Consider the following 22,902-nt stretch of genomic DNA (forward strand, 5'->3'; position numbering starts at 1 on the left):
AACTTCACTAAGAGTCTATGTCTCTCTATATATAGTCTAGTTTGTGGACTTTTTGTTGACATAGTGCCTTGAAGAGTTCATTTGCTGGATCACTCAACAGGTTTGTGGTTCTCAAGTATTGAGAGCTGGGTCTATCATAACATGAGCTGCTACTGAGAAGCATTACAATATATGTGAAAGTTGAAAGCATTATTTTGTTATTCTAATTGGAATGAATATATTTATCAAAACTAAGTTTCATAAGTAAATCTACTTTAAGTAATACTTTAGGACTTCATTCTAATTGGAATGAATACATTTACCCAAACTAATTTTTAAAAGTAAATCTACTTTAAGTAATACTTCAGGACTAGGCTTTTATTTTTTGCTCAGAGTCCTTGAACTTGCAATGTTTTTAAATTAATTTAATGAATCAATACAGAAAATAAAGTTGAATATGGAATCGACACATTTTAAAAGACAGAAAAATATGTCACTAATATCTTATTCTCTAAAAATGGATGGCTGTTTAGTCAAGTGGTATGAGTTTTGGGCTGCTGTCATGATGGCCCTAAGTTTGAGCCATAGCAGCTTCCATCCCCTGCCGTCCTGCAGGAGGTTTATGAATATAACATTAGAAAAATAAAAAAAACAAGAACAAAAGGAGGAAGAACTCCACATTTACAACTATATCTCAACAATGTATATGATGTTTTTTTTCCTGTTTTTTATATCATACACAATGATTAATTACCAAAATTAATTGACTATATGGTAAATTTTAATGTCGATTCATGTTTTGTTAGGTAAAATAAATAATTGTTTAAAGTTTCAACTTGATCTGAGAATGAGTGTGAAAGAAATAATGTGTACAATTTTCTGATGTGACAAAACCCCAAATATTTAGCCATATCTCTGAATAACGAAGAACTAATTACCCTTATTGGTATCAAACGAAATAATTAATTACCATTAACTAATTGACTGATAATTATCTTACTGATTCATGTATTATCCTTGACAATGAATAACTGTGCTAAGTTTTAACTTGATCAGAGAATGGGTGCGGGAGAAATAACGTGCTCAAACGTTTTACTAGACAGACAGAGTGAGTTGATATAAGATTTGTAAAAATTAAACAAGAATGATTTTATGTGGCTTATAGTTTAAACACCAAGCATGACATTGACAATACAATCTTCATTCTTGCATTTTTTAGAAAAAATTTATTTTATTTTAGATCTAATCAATACTGAAAATTAAATTCTCTGTTGAGCTTTTGTATTACTGTCATCATGTCTCTTGATGTTTAGTGCGTAATTTAAACTTTATGTTTTTGAAACGAGTCGGCTGCCTGATAATGTTGATTGCCTTTTGGACTGTCATTAAGTGGTCCCCGCCTGCCATCATTCCGTCAAATGTTTGGGCTAGGGTATAGCCATCTTAAATTTCAGATTAAAGATTTAAAGATTCAGATTTAAAACATATAAAACAAGACAAGCAAACAATTTATTTAAACTTTATGTTTTTGAAACGAGTCGGCTGCCTGATAATGTTAATTGCCTTTTGGACTGTCATCAAGTGATCCCCACCTGCCATCATTCCGTCAAATGTTTGGGCTAGGGTATAGTCATCTTAAATTTCAGATTAAAGATTTAAAGATTCAGATTTAAAACATATAAAACAAGACAAGCAAACAAATACTGACAAAATGTTAACATGTCACAATTTTTTTTTTTCAATGTCAACATGTCGAAAATCTTTTTACCAAGCCCCAGAAAAACTTCTTCTCTGTTATTACATGTTACAGATGTTCCTTCAGATTTGAAGATAATAAACATCCTAGCCCAAACCTGATAGCAGGCAGGGTTTGAACCCTGGAACATCAAGACCACTGAATGACAGTCCAGAGTGCATACCACATGACCATGCACATGCAGCTTAACAATATCTAGATCAAGTTCTAATATCTTTTTCATTTTTAAAATAACAAAAAAAATCTAGAACTAGACTCCACAGTACTTAAGTACTCCATAAAAAAAATATTGAGAATCACTGATTTCGAGATCTAGATTACATAATTGTAACATGTTCAGGCTCTGACATGTAAGTCAGGGCAGTCAGTCACAGTCAATATCTAGCTTATATATTATGTTCTTTTCAAAGTGATTCAAACATTGAAGAAAATTTTTTTAACAAGAGCACTACTTAGATATATGATATAAGTAAGTTTATTAGTATTAGATCTATTAATTAGTTAGAAATAACAGCATACTAGATCTAAGTATTAACTTAGATTTTTAGATCTAGTCTAGATCTACTTATCAGACTCATCTAGACTAGAAGATATAGAATTATAGATCTAATAGATTGTCTAGAATAAATAGATCATGAATGTAATGAAGTAATGTAGATAGTATAGATAAATCATTTAATGTCATAATTATTTAATATTACTTATAAATACTAAGTCACCTTTTCCCGCACAGTACTGGTAGAAAAGAAACTGGAGCAAATACGCTGAACCAAGCCATCAAAGGTTTGTTTCCTTAGCCTTAACCCAGTTAAACTTGTTAAGGGTAACAATTTACTGGCAGTGCCAGTACAAAACCTCCCCAGTCTTGTAGACACGTTACACACTGACACTGCGTGCATCCAAAACTGTAAATAGATCTAGATGTAGATCTATATTTTAATTTATTTCTAAGTAAAGATCTAGATTCTATAAATATTAGTATATAATCTAGATTTTAAGTCTAAAGGGCGATTTCAGCATAGCTTATTACTATACTTATACTATAGTCTATGATAGTTGACTTATACTTATAGATCTAGCTAGAGTCTAGTAATAGATCTAGCATCGATATTTTCCAAGATATGATTAAATCTAGATTCAAAAGATCTATAACAATAATGAATAATAACATCAAGGATCTAGATCTAGGACTAATCCATGTATAATCTAGTCTACATCTACTCTACTGACTGATAACACTAGTCCAGAGTTTCGATGATTTGTTGACATAATTATAGTATGATAATGATAAAAGGTCAAGTTTTTACAAAAAAATTATATAGGTTAGTGAATAATTGATCAGTGATGTCGAATTTAATAATTTTCAACCAGATCTTGGGATTTTAGTCTAATCTATCAGTCTTTTGCTTTACTGATGTAGATCTATATTTCTATATGATTATATCTCAAAATTCTAGATATAGTGTTTAGCGTGTGTTAAATGGGAACATGAAATACTCATATTTGATGACATGAGAAGAAGCAATCTAAACAAAATGGTGCATTTTCTGCACTAACTAGATCAAATTGCCGTGTATGAAATAAATTAATTGGATTCACTAGTTTGAGGTTTAGGCCTACATCTGAACTAGACAAATCGTTCACCTGACAATTATCTTATCTTATATAATACAGACGTTACTTCAAAAAAGAAGATGATTACGTCCTACGCGTCATGCATTTAGTCATGCATATTAACCAATGACTTAAATTCTGCCAAGTCACTGGTTTTCCTGGCTAGCTCAGGCTTTGTTCAATTTGTTCATGACACCCACCGGTCCGTCTAAGCCAGTGTTTCCCAAACTTTTTCCTTAACGGAACACTTCGTACATTCGGAGTATTTAGCGGAACACTTTGCTTATTTTTTAGGTTGGAATTATTGTTGAAATAAAAAAAAATAGCCTAATAAAACCATATTATAAATTAAGCATTTTTTTTCAAGTAGAAAACTAAAATATATACTAAAATATATACATATATGATATAATGATATATCAGGGGCGTATTGGGTGACAAAATCGGCCCATAAAATATATACTGTGTATGTGGCATCCAATTGGATGGCTGCCTGGTCGTGCGGTTTGCGCGCTGGACTATCGTTCAGATTTATCGATGGTCTCGGGTTCAAACCTTGCCCGCTCCCATCTCCCGTCGTCCTGAGGGAGGTTTGGACTAGGAAGAAATTATCTTCAACTCTGAAGGAACATCCGAAACATGTAGAACATTCCGGGAATGTATTACCGATTATACCTTTCCTCAAGAGCATTATGTAAAGTTTAGTAATGTAACTATAGAAGGTGATTAGCTATATGAATAATAAGAATGAATATTAGATGATTTTGAAACTATCTGATAAGCTATATTACTAAATGAATAAAGTATAACACTTGGATTGGGGAATCTCTTAATATAAACACTTTACTTATTTTTTAGGTTGGAATTGTTAAAATTAAAAAAAAAAAACATATTATAAATTAAGCTTTTTTTTTTTAAAGTATAAAACTAAAAAAAAATATAGATATGATGTATTCCTGCTACCATATTATCCATATACATTAACATATAGGTCTACACGTACATGAAGATCCTCCATCATTGAACATATTATTTATGATTCAGTTTCACTCCTCGTCAGTTTCTCAGGCCTATGGACTTCTTTAAACAAATACAATTCTTCATCCTCCATTAGTTAGCCTCCCATCTCACAAGGTCATGTGGGCGGGCGTGGTGGCTGAGTGATTAAGCGCTTGGCCTCCGAACCTGGGGTTTTGGGTTCAGATCTTGATGAAGACTGGGATTAAGATTTTCGGGAATTTTTAGGGCGCCCCTGAGTCCGCCCAACTCTAATAGGTACCTGACTTTAGTTGAGGAAATAAAGGCGGTTGGTCGTTGTGGTGGGTAACATGACACCATGCTTGTTAAACGTTGGCCATAGAAACTGATGACCTTAGCACCATCTGCCCTGTAGAACGCAAAATCTGAAAATGCAACTTTACTCACAAGGTCGTATATTGCTTTCTCAATAATGTAAACCTAGTTTGACTGAATGCAACTTAGACAGCACACACAACAGAACATGTCCACTTGTTTGAAGGTAATTAAATATCCTTACGTTCAGTAAAACAAATGCTGTCAAAATTGTTTCTTATTTCAGCAGGGCTTCTTTGTATTTCGATTTCAGTCTATATTTTTGTCGTCTTAGTACTAGTGTTTCTTTTGGCTTTGAGCATGTTCATTCATAAATGCTGTCACCATAATGCTGGTGAATATCTAGTACTTAAAATAAAACGTGAATAGTTTTGCTACATTTTAGTCACACTTCCTTCCTTCCTTCCTTTTCCTTTCCTTTCCTTTCTTTCTTTCTTTCTTTTCTTTCCTTCTTTTCTTTCTTTCTTTCTTTCTTTTCTTTCTTTCCCTTCTTTCTTTTCTTTCTTTCTTTCTTCCTTCCTTCCTTTTCCTTTCCTTTCTTTCTTTCTTTTCTTTCCTTGTTTCTTTCCTTCTTTTCTTTCTTTCTTTCTTTCCTTTCTTTCTTTTCTTTCTTTCCTTTCTTTCTTTTCTTTCTTTCTTTCTTTCTTCCTTCCTTTTCCTTTCCTTTCTTTCTTTCTTTTCTTTCCTTGTTTCTTTCCTTCTTTTCTTTCTTTCCTTTCTTTTCTTTCTTTTCTTTCTTTCTTCCTTCCTTTCTTCCTTTCTTTTCCTTCCTTCCTGCCTTCCTTTCTTTTTCCTTTTCCTTTCCTTTCTTTCTTTCTTTCTTTTCTTTCCTTGTTTCTTTCTTTTCTTTCTTTCCTTTCTTTCTTTCCTTTCTTTCTTTCCTTTCTTTCTTTTCTTTCTTTTCTTTCTTTCTTTTCTTTCTTCCTTTCTTTTCCTTCCTTCCTTTCTTTTCCTTTCCTTTCCTTTCTTTCTTTTCTTTCCTTGTTTCTTTCCTTCTTTCCTTTCTTTCTTTCTTTTCTTTCCTTGTTTCTTTCCTTCTTTCCTTTCTTTCTTTCTTTCCTTTCTTTCTTTTCTTTCTTTCCTTCTTTCCTTTCTTTCTTTCTTTCCTTTCTTTCTTTTCTTTCTTTCTTTCTTTCCTTCCTTTCTTTCTTTCCTTTCTTTCCTTACTTTCTTTTCTTTCTTTCTTTTCTTTCTTTCTTTCTTTCTTTCTTTTCTTTCTTTCTTTTCTTTCTTTCTTTCTTTCTTTCTTTCTTTCTTTCTTTCACAGGATTCCAGCAATAGTTGTTTTTGTTTTGTCTTACTTATTTTCTTCTCTTTTTTTTTTCGATTCTTTTGCATTTTGATTCCAACCAACGCATTGCCACACTGTTCAAGATAATAGTTGTGATTTGTGAATGACTTCGTAGCGTGGCCATGTCGAGATCATGCGACAACTCCACCAAACCAATAAGAATTCGTATGTGACTGATTGGAATCCGCAAGGAAAGAGGAAAGTGGGCAGATTCAACTCATTCAAGCAAACCTGGAAGAGGTCAGTCCTCAGTGAAGCTGAGGATACTGGAATCCAAAAAAACAGGGGAGCAAACTGCTCAGAACTGAGTTCGGTGGAGAGTTGTGGTTAAGGCCCTTTGCTCCCCTGGGAGTGCACGGGAAAAACCATGCGACTTAGGCATGTTATCTATAGCACTTGGGACGTTGTTGTTGGTTCCTTTATAGATTTATCCGAATATATTCACACTAACGTCAATTTCTACAAGAATTAAAGGTTTATTCTTTAGTATGTAAAGGAATTGACGTCTACTAGAAGAACTATACACAGATGTTGGATATTTACGACAATGCTTTAGATAAGTAGCAGACTTTAGAGTGTAAAATAATTTGTTTTGTTTTTTTAAATCAAGACGCTCAAAGTGTTGCTTTTAAAGAGAATATTATAAAATCTAGCACTCAAGTTACATATGCTAGTGGCGGCTACACACAATCAAAATAACATTCACATGAAATAAAAACAAAAGGCAGCCATAACAACAGCCTTAACCCTTAAAACGCGTGGGGTAGTTTAGCCTCTAAACATCAGACTAGTGTTTGCACTCATTGTAAAACAGTTCAGCACTTTAAGGGTTAACACATCTTAGATCAATGATCTTGCTTTTCAAAATGTGCCCACTTTACGCGCCACACTATGGAACTCTGGTTAAATCGCAGTGTAAATGTGAAGTTTGAATGGCTCTTTTTATGGTGGATGACTATCTGAATGAAGTTAAACCCTATTCATGATTATTTCCCTTTTCTTTGCAGATGAGCTGCTACGTATTGACGTCTAAACTATTCTAGATCCAAGTTTTAATTTTTTTGACGTATCAAAACTTTAAAAGTCAACATTGTTTCATAGTTTTGTGATGGCTTTACTCAGCACTGAAGAAGCCAAATATTTTATTCAAAATATTCTGCAACTAAAAAATGTCCCAGAACTGCCAATACAAAATCTATCAAATGACGACAAGTTGAACTTCATCCACTCCATACTTTCACGATATCTCGAGACTGAGCCATTTCAAAGCATCACTCTGATGGCAGTTGATCTCGACAAACGCAGGAGGCCAACCTGGCAGGAAATAAAGACGGCCATGTTTGCTTGTCGTGGAGGTCTGTGCTACTCTCAAAACGCGTTCATGTTTGCGTTGTTGACAGCGATTGGCTTAGACGTCTCCATGACGCGCGGGACGTGTGTGAATCCTACAAATCAACACAATAATCACCTTTGTCTACTGCTACACGGGCTGTTTTCTCCAAACGACACTTTTCTCGCAGACGTGGCCATGGGCTACGCTATGCCGCGAGTTATCTCCCTTGATTTTGAAACCGAGTCACCGGAATATACTGACTCGTTTCAGACGTACAAATTTGTGAAAGATGGCGACACTGTTGTTTTCAAAGGAAAAACAAAGAAGTCTATACGTGCGGGGGATATTCAAACTGCCGACGTGCAATTGGAAGGTGATGAAAATGCAGATGCTGATGACAAGTTGTCTTCTGCTAGAGAATGGAAAACTCGTTATCACTTTACGCTTTCAGACCTTCATAAAGAACTTGAAACTCTAGATTCAGATTTTGACATGATTTACACAGATGTGACCAAACTGGTGTTCCATAGTAGCCCTAGAAGCATGCATTGGCCGGGAGGTCGATTTTTTGCCATTATCGAACTAGAATTTATTACAGAGAACAGCACGCGCACGTTAGTTAAAACTAACATTAGTCAAAATTTACCGGGCGACGTCAAACCAAGAGTTCATTCCGTTGACTTCGCTTGTCCCGCAGAAACAGGAAATGACGTAGATAATCTTATGGAACGCCTCGTTGCTATGTACGCCAAATATTTCCCACAGTTTGAATCATGGGAAGTAAGAGCTGCCGTTGAGAACTGGAAAAAAATTCGCAATTTTTCCGGAACAAATCTACACGATTTAGATCAGTTGTTAACTGTCCACGTCTATAAAAACATTGCTACAGAAAACTGAGACCTCGATTTATCTTTTTTTTATAAAGCTAGAAAAAAAAAAACAAATAAAAAAAAAAACACTTAAATTTGGATCTAGCTTTAAACAAGAAACAAGCAAAAATATTACAAATAATTTTTGAAAAAAAGGCTTATATAAGAACAGCTTTATATCTAAAACTGTATCTCTCAATAATGTAGAATTTATTTCTCCTTTTCGATAGTAAAGTACCCCTTTCAGACCTTGCGATCTATGGGGCAGATGATGTAAAGGACATGTTTTGAAATCAAACATAACTAATTACTAATTTGACTAAAATTGACTAATTGTTTTTTTTTTTTTTTTTTTGATTGACTCATGTTTTTCATATAGGCCTATATTTCAATTTTAAAGTCTACCATTCTTCCACATGATTAAGCAGCTAGCAGATACTCAACATGGAGTGGTTTCTTTAAGCAGATAATTTGTAAATTTAGAAAATGGCTTAGTTTTCGATTGCCAGGACTCCTGATTAGTCCAGTATTTCAAGTGACCACATTATAGTGGCAGGCGTTAGTAAGCGGAGACCTTGATAAGGAATTTTTGTGAAGACCACCCTAACCTTTTTCAGACTTCACTATGAATTCACTTGAAAATATTTTTTTTAAAATCTAAAAGAACTTTATGCTGGAGAACAAAATGAATAGAGTATTTATACATTTAATACCGTTTACCGTATTGTCTTATATTTATTATGCATATTTAGTTGTGTTGTTTTCTTTTTGTATGTATGTTATGTCTAGGTTGTTTTCCACTATACATACACTACCACTCTAGTATTGCTGAGGTGGACAAATGTAGTCAAACTAAATTTCCATTTTTTTAGAACAATAAAAGTATTTAATTTTATCTAATGATCTGTGTAGCTTTGTTTGGCGTGACAGTTAATTTTTTTATTTATTTTTTTTTTTTGAAATAGAAATATTTAGTTTCACCTCGTAAGAGAGAGAGAGAAAGATAGAGGGAAAGAGAGAGAGAGAGAGAGAGAAAGAGAGAGAAAAAAAGAGAAAGAGAGAGAGAGAGAGAGAGAGGGGGAGAAAGAAAGAGAGAAAGCGAGAGAGAGAGAGAGAGAATACGCGCAAAGAAGAGATTGAAGTAAAGAATCTCAGATGGCTTGCCTAGGCACCGAGTCCATTGCACTGGCGGGGATGTAAAAAAGCTCCAGCAAAAATGTTTCCCCATGTGCTTGGCCTTTAGTCACGCCCCTAACCCGAGCATCTAGTGGTCGAGCTATCGGTAATAATGATCTAAACAAAAAATGTACACCTGCTTGGATCCTGCACAGAACAGTTAGTTCAGAAAGGCCGATGGAGGTCAACTTCCGCGGGCCTAGATTTCCAAGAGTGTTCGTCTCCAGTCTTAGGACTATTTCAGTTTCCTTTTAATTAAAGATTATAATGTCTATTAATTTTAATTATTAAAGATTATCATGTCTATTATTTTCATTATTAAAGATAATCACGTCTATTAGTTTCATTATTATCTTCTTATCTTATATAATATAGACGTTACTTCAAAAATGAAGATGATTACGTCCTACGCGTCATGCATTTAGTCATGCATATTAACCAATGACTTAAATTCTGCCAAGTCACTGGTTTTCCTGGCTAGCTCAGGCAACCCATTCCATGCTCTAATAGCACTAGGGAAGAAGGAGTATTTGTACAAATTTGTCCTAGCATATGGGACGAGGAATGTGCCTTTATCTTTGTGTCTTTCAGAGTATTTTATTAAATTTTGTTTTTGTATTTGAAGATTATGGTTCAGTGTTTTATGTATGATTGCTACTTTACTTTTGAGCCTTCTGTCCTGAAGGCTTTCTAAATTTAGTGATTTTACTAAAGGTGTTACTCTAGTCAAATGTGAATATTCGTTTGTTATGAATCTCACTGCTCTATTTTGTGTCTGTTCCAGTTTCTTAATGTTTTCTTGAGTTGAGGAGTCCCAAACGATTATTAAGTATATTAGTTTCATTATTAAAGATTATTAAGTCTATTAGTTTCATTATTAAAGATTATTATGTCTATTATTTTCATAATTAAAGATTATTGCGTCTATTATTTTCATTATTAAAAATGATCACGTCTATTATTTTCATTATTACAGAAAGCTCCTGGCAACTTCAATAGTGTCATTGGCTTAAAGAAATCGACTATTACTAGATCCACTAATAATTCATCACTTGTAACTCCCAAGACCTGCATAACAAAATGTCTTTACTGACCAAGGAAGAAGCACTATATTTTATAGAAAATGTTTTACAAGTAAAAGATATTCCTAAGTCAACAATAAAAGATTTACCAACTGAAGAGAAATTCAATTTTCTACATACCATACTTTCACGATTTCTCGAGACTGAACCATTTCAAAGCATCACTCTGATGGCAGTTGATCTCGACAAACGCAGGAGGCCAACCTGGCAGGAAATAAAGACGGCCATGTTTGCTTGTCGTGGAGGACTGTGCTATTCTCAAAACGCGTTCATGTTTGCGTTGTTGACAGCGATTGGCTTAGACGTCTCCATGACCCGAGCTACCTGGCCATGTGCTGAAAACCAACCCAACAATCACCTTTGTTTTCTGCTACATGGGCTGGCCTTTCCCGATGTGGATCACCTTGTGGACATAGGGGCTGGCTACTCTCTACCTAGAGTTATCTCCCTTGGATTTGAAAAGGAGTCACCGGAATTCACCGACTCTTTTCAGACTTACAAAATCGCGAAAGAAAGCGAAAGTAAATGTGTTTTTAACTTAAAAAACAAAAGATCTCGTTCGAATAACACAGAACCAGCAGACGATCAAGATGTTGAGATTAAAGAAGGATCTTCATTTAGAATATTGTCAGATGAAGTCGACGAGTGGTCGGTATGCTATTACTTTAACCCATTAGAGCGTTATCAAGATCTCGAGCCTTTGTATCCAGATTTTGATAATGTATTTACAGATCCAACCAAATTATTATTTCACAGAAGCCCGAGGTGCATGCACTGGCCAGGAGGTGAATTTTTGGGAATTGTGGAATTAGAATTTATTACCGAGGATGAGGAACACACACTGATTAAAAAACATGTTAGTCAGATGGTAAGGTCAGACGACAAAGCAAATGACACTGACATTGAGCGGGCTCCTCTTGGAGAATGCAATAACAAAAGAAATGTTATGGACGCTTTGGTTGCCATGTACGCCACCTACTTCCCTCAGTTCCTCTCAGGGGAAGTAAGAGCTGCCATTGAAAACTGGAAAGCGATTACTAACGATATAGGGAGAGAACTTAATAAAGTTGAACATTTATGTCAAGAACACTTGAGTAATCTTTCATGTGAGGATAAACACCAGGCTTCGTTATAAAAATATGTAATGGACTAGGTTTCTCTCTAATAGAGCATTTTAATACTCAAAACCTTTTCTCTTTCTTAATATAGCTGTCTTCATTTCCGAAGACAATAATTGCAATACAATTTCACAGATGATATTTGCAATAAAAATCTAATGGATTTCCACGTTTATATGCTAAGCTATGTATAATTAAAAAAATACAACCTTTCAATATCATGTTTTTAATTTATATATGCATCTTATCTTATAACACACAGACGTCACTTCAGAAAGAAGATGATTACGTCCTACGCGTGTTCCTATTTCATTCTTGTCTTATATTTTAACCAGTGACATAAATTCCGCCAAGTAATTGGCTTTCGTGGCTAGCACTAGGGAAGAAGGAGTATTTGTATAAATTTTTCCTAGCATCTAGAATGAGGGATGTGCCTTTATCTTTGCGTCCTTCTGAGTATTTTTATTAGATTTTGTTTTTGTATTTGAAGATTATGGTTCAGTGTTTTATGTATAATTGCTAGTTTACTTTTAAGTCTTCTATCCTGAAGTAAAAGGGGCCAGTGTAAAAGAGAGTTTTAACTTTTTAAATATGTAAATGCATTCCATCTATTTATTGTTATTGACCACATTTCTGATATGTCACCTACTACAAAAGGACCAGTGTAAATTATCGTTTTGTATTCGAGATTAAATGTGACACACAGACGGACTGACTGACTCCTTACACCAAACAGTGTAATCTTACCTGGAAGGAGAGTCTCTAAATAGCATTGATGTATTTATAAAATTATAAAATAAATTTTTTCGGTACAGTTTTTACTCAAATTTTTGCCGTGTTTAAGAGATACGTTGTCAGAGTAATGCATGATGAAGTCTGAAGGGCTTAGCTTTCAATGTCTCTCAATCACTTACTCTGTTTGCCTCTTTTTCTTTTCTCTGGTACAGTTCCCTGCAGAAAGGTCTTTGCGAGCTCTGAGAATCTCCTGATATGGTCTTACAGTTTTAGTTTGCGTTTTATTAAAACAGTGTCAAGTCACCAGAGGCGGCCTTAGCGGGTGTCATATCACAACGAGACCACTGGCAGGGGCGGACTGGGTGTTAAAATCGGCCCAGGCATTTCTATACATTCGGCCCACAAATTGTATATCGTATGATTGACATCCATTTCTAAGTCTACCTGTCCTCAAAAATTGTTCTGTTAAGTTTGATAATGTATCGAAAACTGAACGCATGATACAATGAAATTTTTTAAAGAAATACAGTAGGCCTTATGTTGCTTTTTAATCGCTTAAAGTGTGGGCCCAAAAAAGGATGAAGCCTACTAGTAGCACTGTCTACGGATGTAGACTATTACATTATTTGGGAAAATGTATTAGATTAAATTAGCGTTACACCGTAGAGTCTGTAAAATGTTTCTTTTTTTTAAACACGACGCTCAGAAGGCTTTTTATAAGAGAATATTATACAACTTTATAAGAGAATATTATACAACTTTATAAGAGAATATTATACAACTTTATAAGAGAATATTATACAACTTTATAAGAGAATATTATACAACTTTATAAGAGAATATTATACAACTTTATAAGAGAATATTATACAACTTTATAAGAGAATATTATACAACTTTATAAGAGAATATTATACAACTTTATAAGAGAATATTATACAACTTTATAAGAGAATATTATACAACTTTATAAGAGAATATTATACAACTTTATAAGAGAATATTATACAACTTTATAAGAGAATATTATACAACTTTATAAGAGAATATTATACAACTTTATAAGAGAATATTATACAACTTTATAAGAGAATATTATACAACTTTATAAGAGAATATTATACAACTTTATAAGAGAATATTATACAACTTTATAAGAGAATATTATACAACTTTATAAGAGAATATTATACAACTTTATAAGAGAATATTATACAACTTTATAAGAGAATATTATACAACTTTTACAATTCAATGCGTTATATAGTGGCATTTACGAGACCCTTCAGGTGACCTTAAGGGCCCATTTGGGTACCGGCCCACCGGGCATTTGCCCGAATGCCCATATAGCCAGTCCGCCCCTGGTCACTGGAGGCATGCACACTGACCAACGACATCGCAGCCTGAGGACAGTTTTTTTTTAGACCACTAGCTCGTTGCTACGTCTCAGGTCGTTCCCTCATGCGCCACCGCCTAAAGCCGCCTCTGAAGTCATCGTGGGGGGCCCCAGAGAACCTGTTTCCGATTTCCTCTTTTGTGATAGGGTCTTTGTTTGGGAATCCTCGGTTAGGATTCAAGATTTGTAAACATGCCAGATTGTCTCCATGACCAAAGAGCTTATGATAAGGGTTTCCCCAAACTGTGGTTGGTCGTTGTGCTGGTCACATGACACACTGATCGTTAACTGAGGCCAAAGAAACAGACGACTTTTTACATCATTTAGTCCATAGATTATCATATTATCTTCTTATCTTATCAAATACAGACGTTAATACAGAAGATGGAAGAAAAGAAAGATATATTATCAAGATTATCATATTATCTTCTTATCTTATCAAATACAGACATTAATACAGAAGAAAAGAAATATATATTATCAAGATTATCATATTATCTTCTTATCTTATCAAATACAGACGTTAATACAGAAGAAAAAAAAGATATATAATCAAGATTATCATATTATCTTCTTATCTTATCAAATACAGACGTAACTTCAAAAAAAAAAGATGATTACATCCTACGCGTCATGCATCTAGTCATGCATGTTAACCAATGACTTAAAGGCTGTCACGCTTAAGTTTGTAGGTCAAGGCAAGTTGCAAGAATGTGTCGTCGCATGATCTGGTAATCATGAGTGCAGCTCCCACGTGTATGAGTTTGGCTAGGGGACAAAAAAAGGGCGGCAAAAGGGAAGGTGAAGGCTGAAGATAGCGAGAGCGTGGGAGGAGTGTTATAGAGGCTTTGGGAGGAATAGAGTTAAAGTTTTGTGAGCTATAGGTTAGTTTAAAGTAAATAAATGGCAGTGGCGTAGCTAGGAAAACGCCATCATTTGGGGGCCGGGGTGAGTCTTGGTCTCTTTGGGGGACCCCTAAAGTGAGACCCGGGGGGATTCTCAAATACTTCCCCCTCCCCTCACCCCAGCTACGATACTGATAGTTGGCTAGATTTATTTGATCATTACTAATATTACAGTATGCTGTATCTGAATCATATTTACTGTGTATATATTTTTCGTTTGAAGTTTGAGTTTCAAAGAATTAAACGAAATAAAATAAATACAGTGTTATTTATTATATCTTAGTGGTGCTCGTCTCTCTTTCTCTCTCTCTCCCTCCCTCCCTCCCTAGCTCGCGATATCATGGCAACTATTTGTGCAGTAAACGATTTCTATTTATGTACAGAAAATATTTAAAGAAATTTTGGTTTCAAACATAAATATACTATATTTTAATAAATATTATTAATATAAATGCAAAATCCCTTTTTTTTTTGGTTGTAGAATTTTTATGATAATAAGTTTAAAAAACGTTTTTATTTGAGTTTTTGGTCCTCTTCTAGAAAAGTTGGCCCATCACAGGTCAAGGTCATACTAGAAGTATTATACAAAGTTAGGGTTAGGGTTATTTAATAACGCTGACTTAATGTATTCACCTAAGTTCACCAACTCTTCGTACCATCGCCTCTCTGCAATCAATGACCGGTGGTCAAGGCTACACCCGATGCAATAACACTACCAAGTGCCCAGCATACTTTCGAGATCCCTAAGAACCACAATCTGCTGTGCCGTTTGAAATGTCATCAATGTTCATTTTGTAACAAGTAACGACAGAAATGAATATTATTTTCTAAAATAATTTGACAGATTTGTTTGTAATGTTATGTCATTACCATAAACTTATTCAAGATAAAACCAAAAAAAAAAAAAAAAACACAAATTTCGCACATGACCATTTCCTGCGGACTTGGGGCAAGCATTTGTACTCTCATCGCGAGCTGGCTGAAAATGGCCGGCCATTTCGTGCATTGGCTGGTCAATGGCAAACAATAATGGCCAGTTGCCATCCGATTGTGAATTAGCGAATGTCGCATTCTGACTGTAATATTTATATTAAAATTGAAATTTCAACCTTGATTTCAATTTCTGATACATTCACACGCATTTTTTTTTTCATCTAAAATTTTTTTTTCAACCAACTAAAAATTATGCAAATTTTAACACGTCACGCTTGACTGCACAAGATACCAAACAAAATAATTGATTACCAATAGTTTTATTTTTATTGATATTGTGTGTTGTCAGGTAAAAGAAATAATTGTGTCTAATTTCAGCTTGATCCAAGATTGGGTGATAACGTGTAGAAACTTTGACCAGACAGACTGACAGAGTGACTGACGGAGTGAGTTGATATAAGCTTTGTAAAAACAACGTCACAGTTAATATACGGGAAAAAAAGAAATGAAACAATGTGCAGAATTTATTTTTTTAATTAAATTTTGATCATCGTCTAGCAATCGTCTTCATCTTCTGGGATTTCGCACAGAAAACGGGTTGGATAATCTGGAATAGTGTAATAACAGAGATCATCCACAGCCAACCACCCTGGATCGTTGAACAGGTAGAGACAGTTTCGTTCGGTTCCCCATTTCCTACTTTTGATTAAAAATGATGGCACCAGTTCGTTGGTGGTTCTATATCTCCAAACCTCTTCTTCAGCATTGTCCGTTGCTCCGATCAGAACCAACCGGAATCCGCTAAACTTTTTGATAAATGCTGCGATGAAATTAAATTCGTCAAGGTCTTGAATCTCTGCCAGGTATCCTCCGTACAGGGCGCAAGTCGCCATGGCTTCCTCAGATCTAGAGATCGGATCTTGTTGGGAGAGATAATAACGCCTTCCTTTATAGACATCAGATCTTTGAAACAGCCAACGTTTTGATGACTCCAGCCTTGACCTTAACCTCTCAAGGCTTCGGCACCTTGAGTCGTCACAGAGAGATCGTTCAGTTCTTTTGCTCCCAGTTATAGCACGTGATTCCAAGCCGTGCGCCCAATCTGGAGACATTTATACAATATTAATTAAGCTACTGATATTTTACTTTAATTGTTTTTTCAAATGGCAATTATTACTCTTAATTAGATTATTATACCGTTAGATCGTCTAAGAGCTGAGTTGAAGACTCTTCGAGCTCTAAGTTTGAAAAAAAAACAACCTATTTGAGCGTCAAACAGTAAAAAAAAAAAAAAAAAAACCTGTCCGAACGACCGTTCTGTCTGGAAGAGACCCAAGTCAATGCCTATATAAAGCATAACTGGCCTCTGGACGCATGGGCTAGACATGGCCAAAGGACCGAGTTTACAGGGAGCCTCCGCCATTTTCCTATGTTATACCAAGCTAACTGTGGGGGAACTCGCCATTAATGTAACGGTCCCTTGAGAACGGCGCATGGATTATCGACAGGGCCGTGGGAGCTCTCTTTCAACTCCGTCCGTGCAATGGGTCCACTCCCGCCTACCCGTGGGCATCCCCACGGGAGTTGTGTTTCGCCATTCATTTAGCCTAGCTACCCCCTCAAGTAGCCGTTTCCACCCAGGTGCCACGATGAGGCAGAACAGCGTACCCGGGGATTATTATACCAACATTTGTTATAGAACATTCAGAAGAATCAACTCAAACGCAATAGGCGCCAGTGGGTTAATTAAAGTTCCGTCACTCGTACGCTAGGCATACACTAAATATATATTAACCATAGACATAAATAAATATTGACTGGCCGAAGGAAGTAACTTCGTGTAACTTGAAAACATGTATATCGAACACACCTATATATATTGTACATAAGGAGGTAGTGTAGTTTTATTTATCTAAGAATGAAGATCATGCAATTTTTCGTACTTCGGAAATCCGAATACAATAAATATACATGTTTTCAAGTTACATGAAGTTACTTCCTTCGGCCAGTCTATATTTATTTATGTCTATGACAAAACTACACTGCCTCCTTATTTACAATATATATATAGGTGTTTGGCTGAAATAGATATGAATACTTAACTTTTATACTGCTCATAAATGCTGTATAATAAAGTACACAAAATTGCAAGTCACAAATTTTTCGTTTCATAAAACTCTTTAATCGGCCAGTCTATATTTTATTTATGTCTATGAGTTTTGTTTAATCTCTAAGAATGAAGATCATGCAATTTTTGATAATATCGGAAATCCGACTACAATAGATATACATGTGTTCAAGTTACATGAAGTGACTTCCTTCGGCCAGTCTATATTTATTGATGTCTATGAAATTAACACTCTAAGTTATATACGTCTTTAAAAGCCTGTGACAAGAGCAGTGACTGATAATAATAGGCCTCATGATAAGGCTTGTCTTCGAGTCTGAAGATTAATAAGGAATGCAGTATTTCCCGTGGCTGCGCAGCCCCAGCTGTGACCTATATATTTTGCCACATCCAGGACAAGCATAACCATTGTCCGCCGGTGGTCGATTAAGATTTTCTTTTCGCCGTCTGTGTCTGTCCTCGGCAGCAGATTATTGGGGGGGGGGGTTGCAAATGTGTATCCCGCCGTGATTGATAGTGATTCGCTCAATGTAAATCGCGGGACCCAAGCCAGGCGCAGGGCCCAATCGGAGCAAACCGTCAAATCGGCCTAGGGCCGGCCCTGTATATAAGTATGTGTTGTAAAATGTTTGTAAAATGTTTTACATGTTTCGGATGTTCCTTCAAAGTTGAAGATAATTACTTCCTAGTCCAAACCTCCCGCAGGACGACGGGGGATGGGAGCGGGCAGGGTTTGAACCCTGGACCATCGATATATCTGAACGACAGTCCAGCGCGCAAACCGCACGACCAGGCAGCGACTTGAGCACCGAGCATTCACGTGTTAAATGTTTATTATACAAGTATTATACTTACGTGTCAAGAACAATGCTCCCATAACAACACAGATCAACATAGCTTGTACTGACGGATGCATAGTTACGACTATCCCAAGTCTTCTTCTTTGTAGAAATGAATGCGATCGCTTTGCAATAGAATTGAATTTTCCTAAAAATAGAACAAAGAAAAATATCAACGACATAAATCTAGATAAACAAGAACAATACAAAATATTTTACAAATCTTAAAGTCATTCTCTTTTTAACGCATTGCTGTCCAAATGACAAAGTAAATCTTTTAGCTAAATGATACTCAAATGACAAAGTAAATCATTTAGCTAAATGATACTCAAATGACAAAGTAAATAATTTAGCTAAATGCTGTCCAAATGACAAAGTAAATAATTTAGCTAAATGCTGTCCAAATGACAAAGTAAATCATTTAGCTAAATGCTGTCCAAATGACAAAGTAAATCATTTAGCTAAATGCTGTCCAAATAACAAAGTAAATCATTTAGCTAAATGCTGTCCAAATGACAAAGTAAATCATTTAGCTAAATGCTGTCCAAATAACAAAGTAAATCATTTAGCTAAATGATACTCAAATGACAAAGTAAATAATTTAGCTAAATGTTACTCAAATGACAAAGTAAATCTTTTAGCTAAATGATACTCAAATGACAAAGTAAATAATTTAGCTAAATGTTACTCAAATAACAAAGTAAATAATTTAGCTAAATGATACTCAAATGACAAAGTAAATAATTTAGCTAAATGATACTCAAATGACAAAGTAAATAATTTAGCTAAATGCTGTCCAAATGACAAAGTAAATAATTTAGCTAAATGCTGTCCAAATGACAAAGTAAATCATTTAGCTAAATGATACTCAAATGACAAAGTAAATAATTTAGCTAAATGCTGTCCAAATGACAAAGTAAATCATTCAGCTAAATGCTGTCCAAATGACAAAGTAAATAATTTAGCTAAATGCTGTCCAAATGACAAAGTAAATCATTTAGCTAAATGATACTCAAATGACAAAGAAAATCATTTAGCTAAATGCTGTCCAAATGACAAAGTAAATCTTTTAGCTAAATGATACTCAAATGACAAAGTAAATAATTTAGCTAAATGTTACTCAAATGCCAAAGTAAATAATTTAGCTAAATGATACTCAAATGACAAAGTAAATAATTTAGCTAAATGCTGTCCAAATGACAAAGTAAATCATTCAGCTAAATGCTGTCCAAATGACAAAGTAAATAATTTAGCTAAATGCTGTCCAAATGACAAAGTAAATCATTTAGCTAAATGATACTCAAATGACAAAGAAAATCATTTAGCTAAATGCTGTCCAAATGACAAAGTAAATAATTTAGCTAAATGCTGTCCAAATGACAAAGTAAATCTTTTAGCTAAATGATACTCAAATGACAAAGTAAATAATTTAGCTAAATGTTACTCAAATAACAAAGTAAATAATTTAGCTAAATGATACTCAAATGACAAAGTAAATAATTTAGCTAAATGATACTCAAATGACAAAGTAAATAATTTAGCTAAATGCTGTCCAAATGACAAAATAAATCATTCAGCTAAATGATACTCAAATGACAAAGTAAATCATTCAGCTAAATGATACTCAAATGAAAAAGTAAATAATTTAGCTAAATGCTGTCCAAAAGTCAAAGTAAATCATTAGTTAGATAATTCAAAATAATAATTTCACTGAAAAATATTTTAGAGCAAAGACAATATTTAACACCGTTTGGACATGTCGATAATAACCTCAGGATACATTTTATTGTACGAAAAACAACTCAAAGAGAATGCTCAATGAAATTTATAATAGAAAAGGATTAGACTAGAACATTCTTACCCTCTCAAACTATGTTGTGAGTGACAGAGACACGAATAGGGTAGAATATATAACCCTAGCTTTGAAATAATGACTTGTGGTAAGTTTTGAATGATTTCATTTGATTCTCTCCCGAGTGTACAATCTGTTGTATCAGTTCAATTAATTTCAACTTTAGAAATTCAGAATTAAAAACTTTACAATTTTGCTGACTAGATTGGACTTGTTAGAGCATCGGTTCTCAACTTTATAAATTCGGCGATCCCTTTTTACAATTCACCACTATAGGGCGACACCTCCCCCCCCCCCCAGCTATGATATAATTTTGTTTTCTTAAAACTAAGTAACTTTTCTTTTGATAATGTGATACAATTGTGGTCATAGCGTAAATATATGCTATAAATTAACAAAGATTTAGGTGACTCCAGTATGTCACTATACTTAATCTTACGTATATTTTTGCTTACAAATAAATACAATGTTATTTTTATGACTAGCACTTATTTACTTTTCTATTGCATACCCACCATAGTCAACACATTCACCACATTCACCATATTCACAACGTTCACCTGACTAGCTCAGGCAACCCACTCCATGCTCTAATAGCACTTGGGAAGAAGGAGTATTTGTACAAATTTTGTCCTAGCATATGGAACGAGGAATGTGTCTTTATCTTTATAAGTATTTTATTTTTATTTTACTAAAGGTGTTACTCTAGTCAATTGTGCTTATTGCGTTTGTTATGAATCTCACTGCTCTATTCTGTGTCTGTTCCATGTATTCGTGGCAGCGTTATTAATGAGTTTAAATTTCTATGATGTCTCCATCTGTTTGTATCTTCTAATAAGTGCAAATTGGATTTCAAAAAGCTCTGGGAAGTACGATGTAATTTAGCCCAAAAGCTTTGCGCATATTTTCTTCCACAGATATTTTTTTTCCTTCTATCCGTTTGTTGGGTCAATTTCTTTATATAGGCAAGTTGGCGAGATGTACATCCGTCCAATTGTGTGTGCTAAGTCTGGGAATATATTGGGTAGGATCGGGTTTCGTTTCCGACCAACCGAGACATTATTTATCTTATCTTATATAATACAGACGTTACGTCAAAAAAGAAGATGATTACGTCCTACGCGTCATGCATTCAGTCGTGCATATTAACCAATGACTTAAATTCTGCCAAGTCACTGGTTTTCCTGGCTATCTCAGGCAACCCATTCCATGCTCTAATAGCACTAGGGAAGAAGGAGTATTTGTACAAATTTGTCCTAGCATATGGGATGAGAAATGTGCCTTTATCTTTGTGTCTTTCTGAGTATTTTATTAAATTTTGTTTTTGTATTTGAAGATTATGGTTCAGCGATTTATGTATAATTGCAACTTTACTTTTGAGTCTTATGACCTGAAGGCTTACTAAATTTAGTGATTTTACTAAAGGTGTTACTCTAGTCAAATGTGAATATTCGTTTGTTATGAATCTCACTGCTCTATTTTGTGTCTGTTCCAGTTTCTTAATGTTTTCTTGAGTTGAGGGGTCCCAAACAGAGGATGCATATTCTATTATTGGCCTAACCAAGGTTAAATAACATTTTAGTTTTATGTTCTTATTTGATTTATAGAAATTTCTTTTAATAAATCCTAATGCTTTGTTTGATTTTTTGATAGTTTCATCAATATGTGGATTCCATGACAGTTTTTCATTTATTATAACACCTAGGTATTTTGTGTTTTTAGTCTGTGTTACTGGTTTGCCATGAATAAGATAAGTGGAATTAATTTGTTTTAGTTTTTTTGTTACTCTTAACAACTGACATTTTTCTGGGTGGAAAGGCATGCTCCAATTTGATTCCCATTTCTGTAATTCATCTAATTCTCTTTGTAAAATATCTGTATCTTGTGTTGTTTTTATTGTTCTATATATTATGAAATCGTCTGCGAATAATCTGACTTTTGTTCCTGAAGTAATGCAATTTGGTAAATCATTTATGAAAATTAAAAATAATAGTGGACCTAAGACTGTTCCTTCAGGTATGCCTGAGTTTACTGTTATTGGTGTTGATTTAGAGCCATTTATTATTACAGTTTGTTCTCTCCCTATCAGAAAATCTTTAATCCACTGATGCAATGGACCATCAATGCCAAAATATTTTAATTTTTAAAGCAAACTATGGTGGTGAACTTTATCAAAAGCTTTGGAAAAATCTTTAAGATAGCATTTATTTTTTCATTTTACTAACAGATCAAACAGAATCATTTTCCCAAATCTGGTCAAACTGAATCATTTTCTCAAGTCTGGTCAAACTAAATCATTTTTCTAAGGTCACCTCGTTAAAATAGATGTTTCCAGTACTTCCTCGTTTGGGTATTTTACACAAAATCTGGAAACTTTTTTGTGTACGTGACATAATTATCACTTGTCTCGCGTAATCAAATCCTTCACTTTTCCCGGTCAGCAGATGTTCTTTACAAGATTTAAGAGAGAGTCCATTCTTTTGCGTTGTCCAGTCAGTTTTCTTTGGACAACTCCCATTTTTTTGTGTGTTTCCTCTTTCTAC

General features: G+C 34.5%; 3 protein-coding genes across 9 annotated transcripts in view; 1 reads left to right on the plus strand and 2 right to left on the minus strand.

Moving 5' to 3' along the window:
- Positions 1 to 4,901, minus strand: part of LOC106080176 (kynurenine aminotransferase-like) — a 24,372-nt gene extending 19,471 nt beyond the window's left edge. Inside the window, exon 1 of one of the 3 annotated variants that reach the window (XR_008779647.1) lies at positions 2,455 to 2,640. Coding sequence is in view for 2 of the 3 variants with exons in the window: in XM_056040177.1 (XP_055896152.1) it covers positions 2,455 to 2,634 (180 nt within the window). In the remaining variant the exon portion in view is untranslated. Of the gene's footprint in view, positions 1 to 2,454; positions 2,975 to 4,352 lie in introns of those variants that run through there. The other 2 variants (XM_056040178.1, XM_056040177.1) reach the window with 2 other exon arrangements.
- LOC106068314 (uncharacterized) overlaps positions 1 to 14,796 on the plus strand; it is a 16,257-nt gene extending 1,461 nt beyond the window's left edge. The window contains exons 1-3 of one of the 5 annotated variants that reach the window (XM_056040187.1): positions 2,079 to 2,204; positions 7,001 to 10,200; positions 10,348 to 14,796. In XM_056040187.1, coding sequence (XP_055896162.1) covers positions 10,452 to 11,588 — 1,137 coding nt within the window. In that variant the 5' untranslated portion in view covers positions 2,079 to 2,204; positions 7,001 to 10,200; positions 10,348 to 10,451 and the 3' untranslated portion in view covers positions 11,589 to 14,796. Of the gene's footprint in view, positions 1 to 2,078; positions 2,205 to 2,359; positions 2,519 to 7,000; positions 10,201 to 10,347 lie in introns of those variants that run through there. The other 4 variants (XM_056040188.1, XM_056040189.1, XM_056040191.1 and 1 more) reach the window with 4 other exon arrangements.
- A 1,262-nt stretch (positions 14,797 to 16,058) lies between these two features.
- LOC106078762 (uncharacterized) lies at positions 16,059 to 18,650 on the minus strand. Its single transcript, XM_013239768.2, has 2 exons — positions 18,524 to 18,650; positions 16,059 to 16,642 (listed from the first exon to the last, which is right to left on the minus strand). Exons 1-2 carry the CDS (start codon positions 18,582 to 18,584, stop codon positions 16,095 to 16,097), a joined length of 609 nt encoding a protein of 202 aa, XP_013095222.2. The 5' UTR covers positions 18,585 to 18,650; the 3' UTR covers positions 16,059 to 16,094.
- Between the last annotated feature and the right edge of the window lie 4,252 nt (positions 18,651 to 22,902).

The sequence above is a fragment of the Biomphalaria glabrata genome, chromosome 9 (genome assembly GCF_947242115.1).
Source record: "Biomphalaria glabrata chromosome 9, xgBioGlab47.1, whole genome shotgun sequence".
In the NCBI taxonomy this organism is placed as follows: domain Eukaryota; kingdom Metazoa; phylum Mollusca; class Gastropoda; family Planorbidae; genus Biomphalaria; species Biomphalaria glabrata.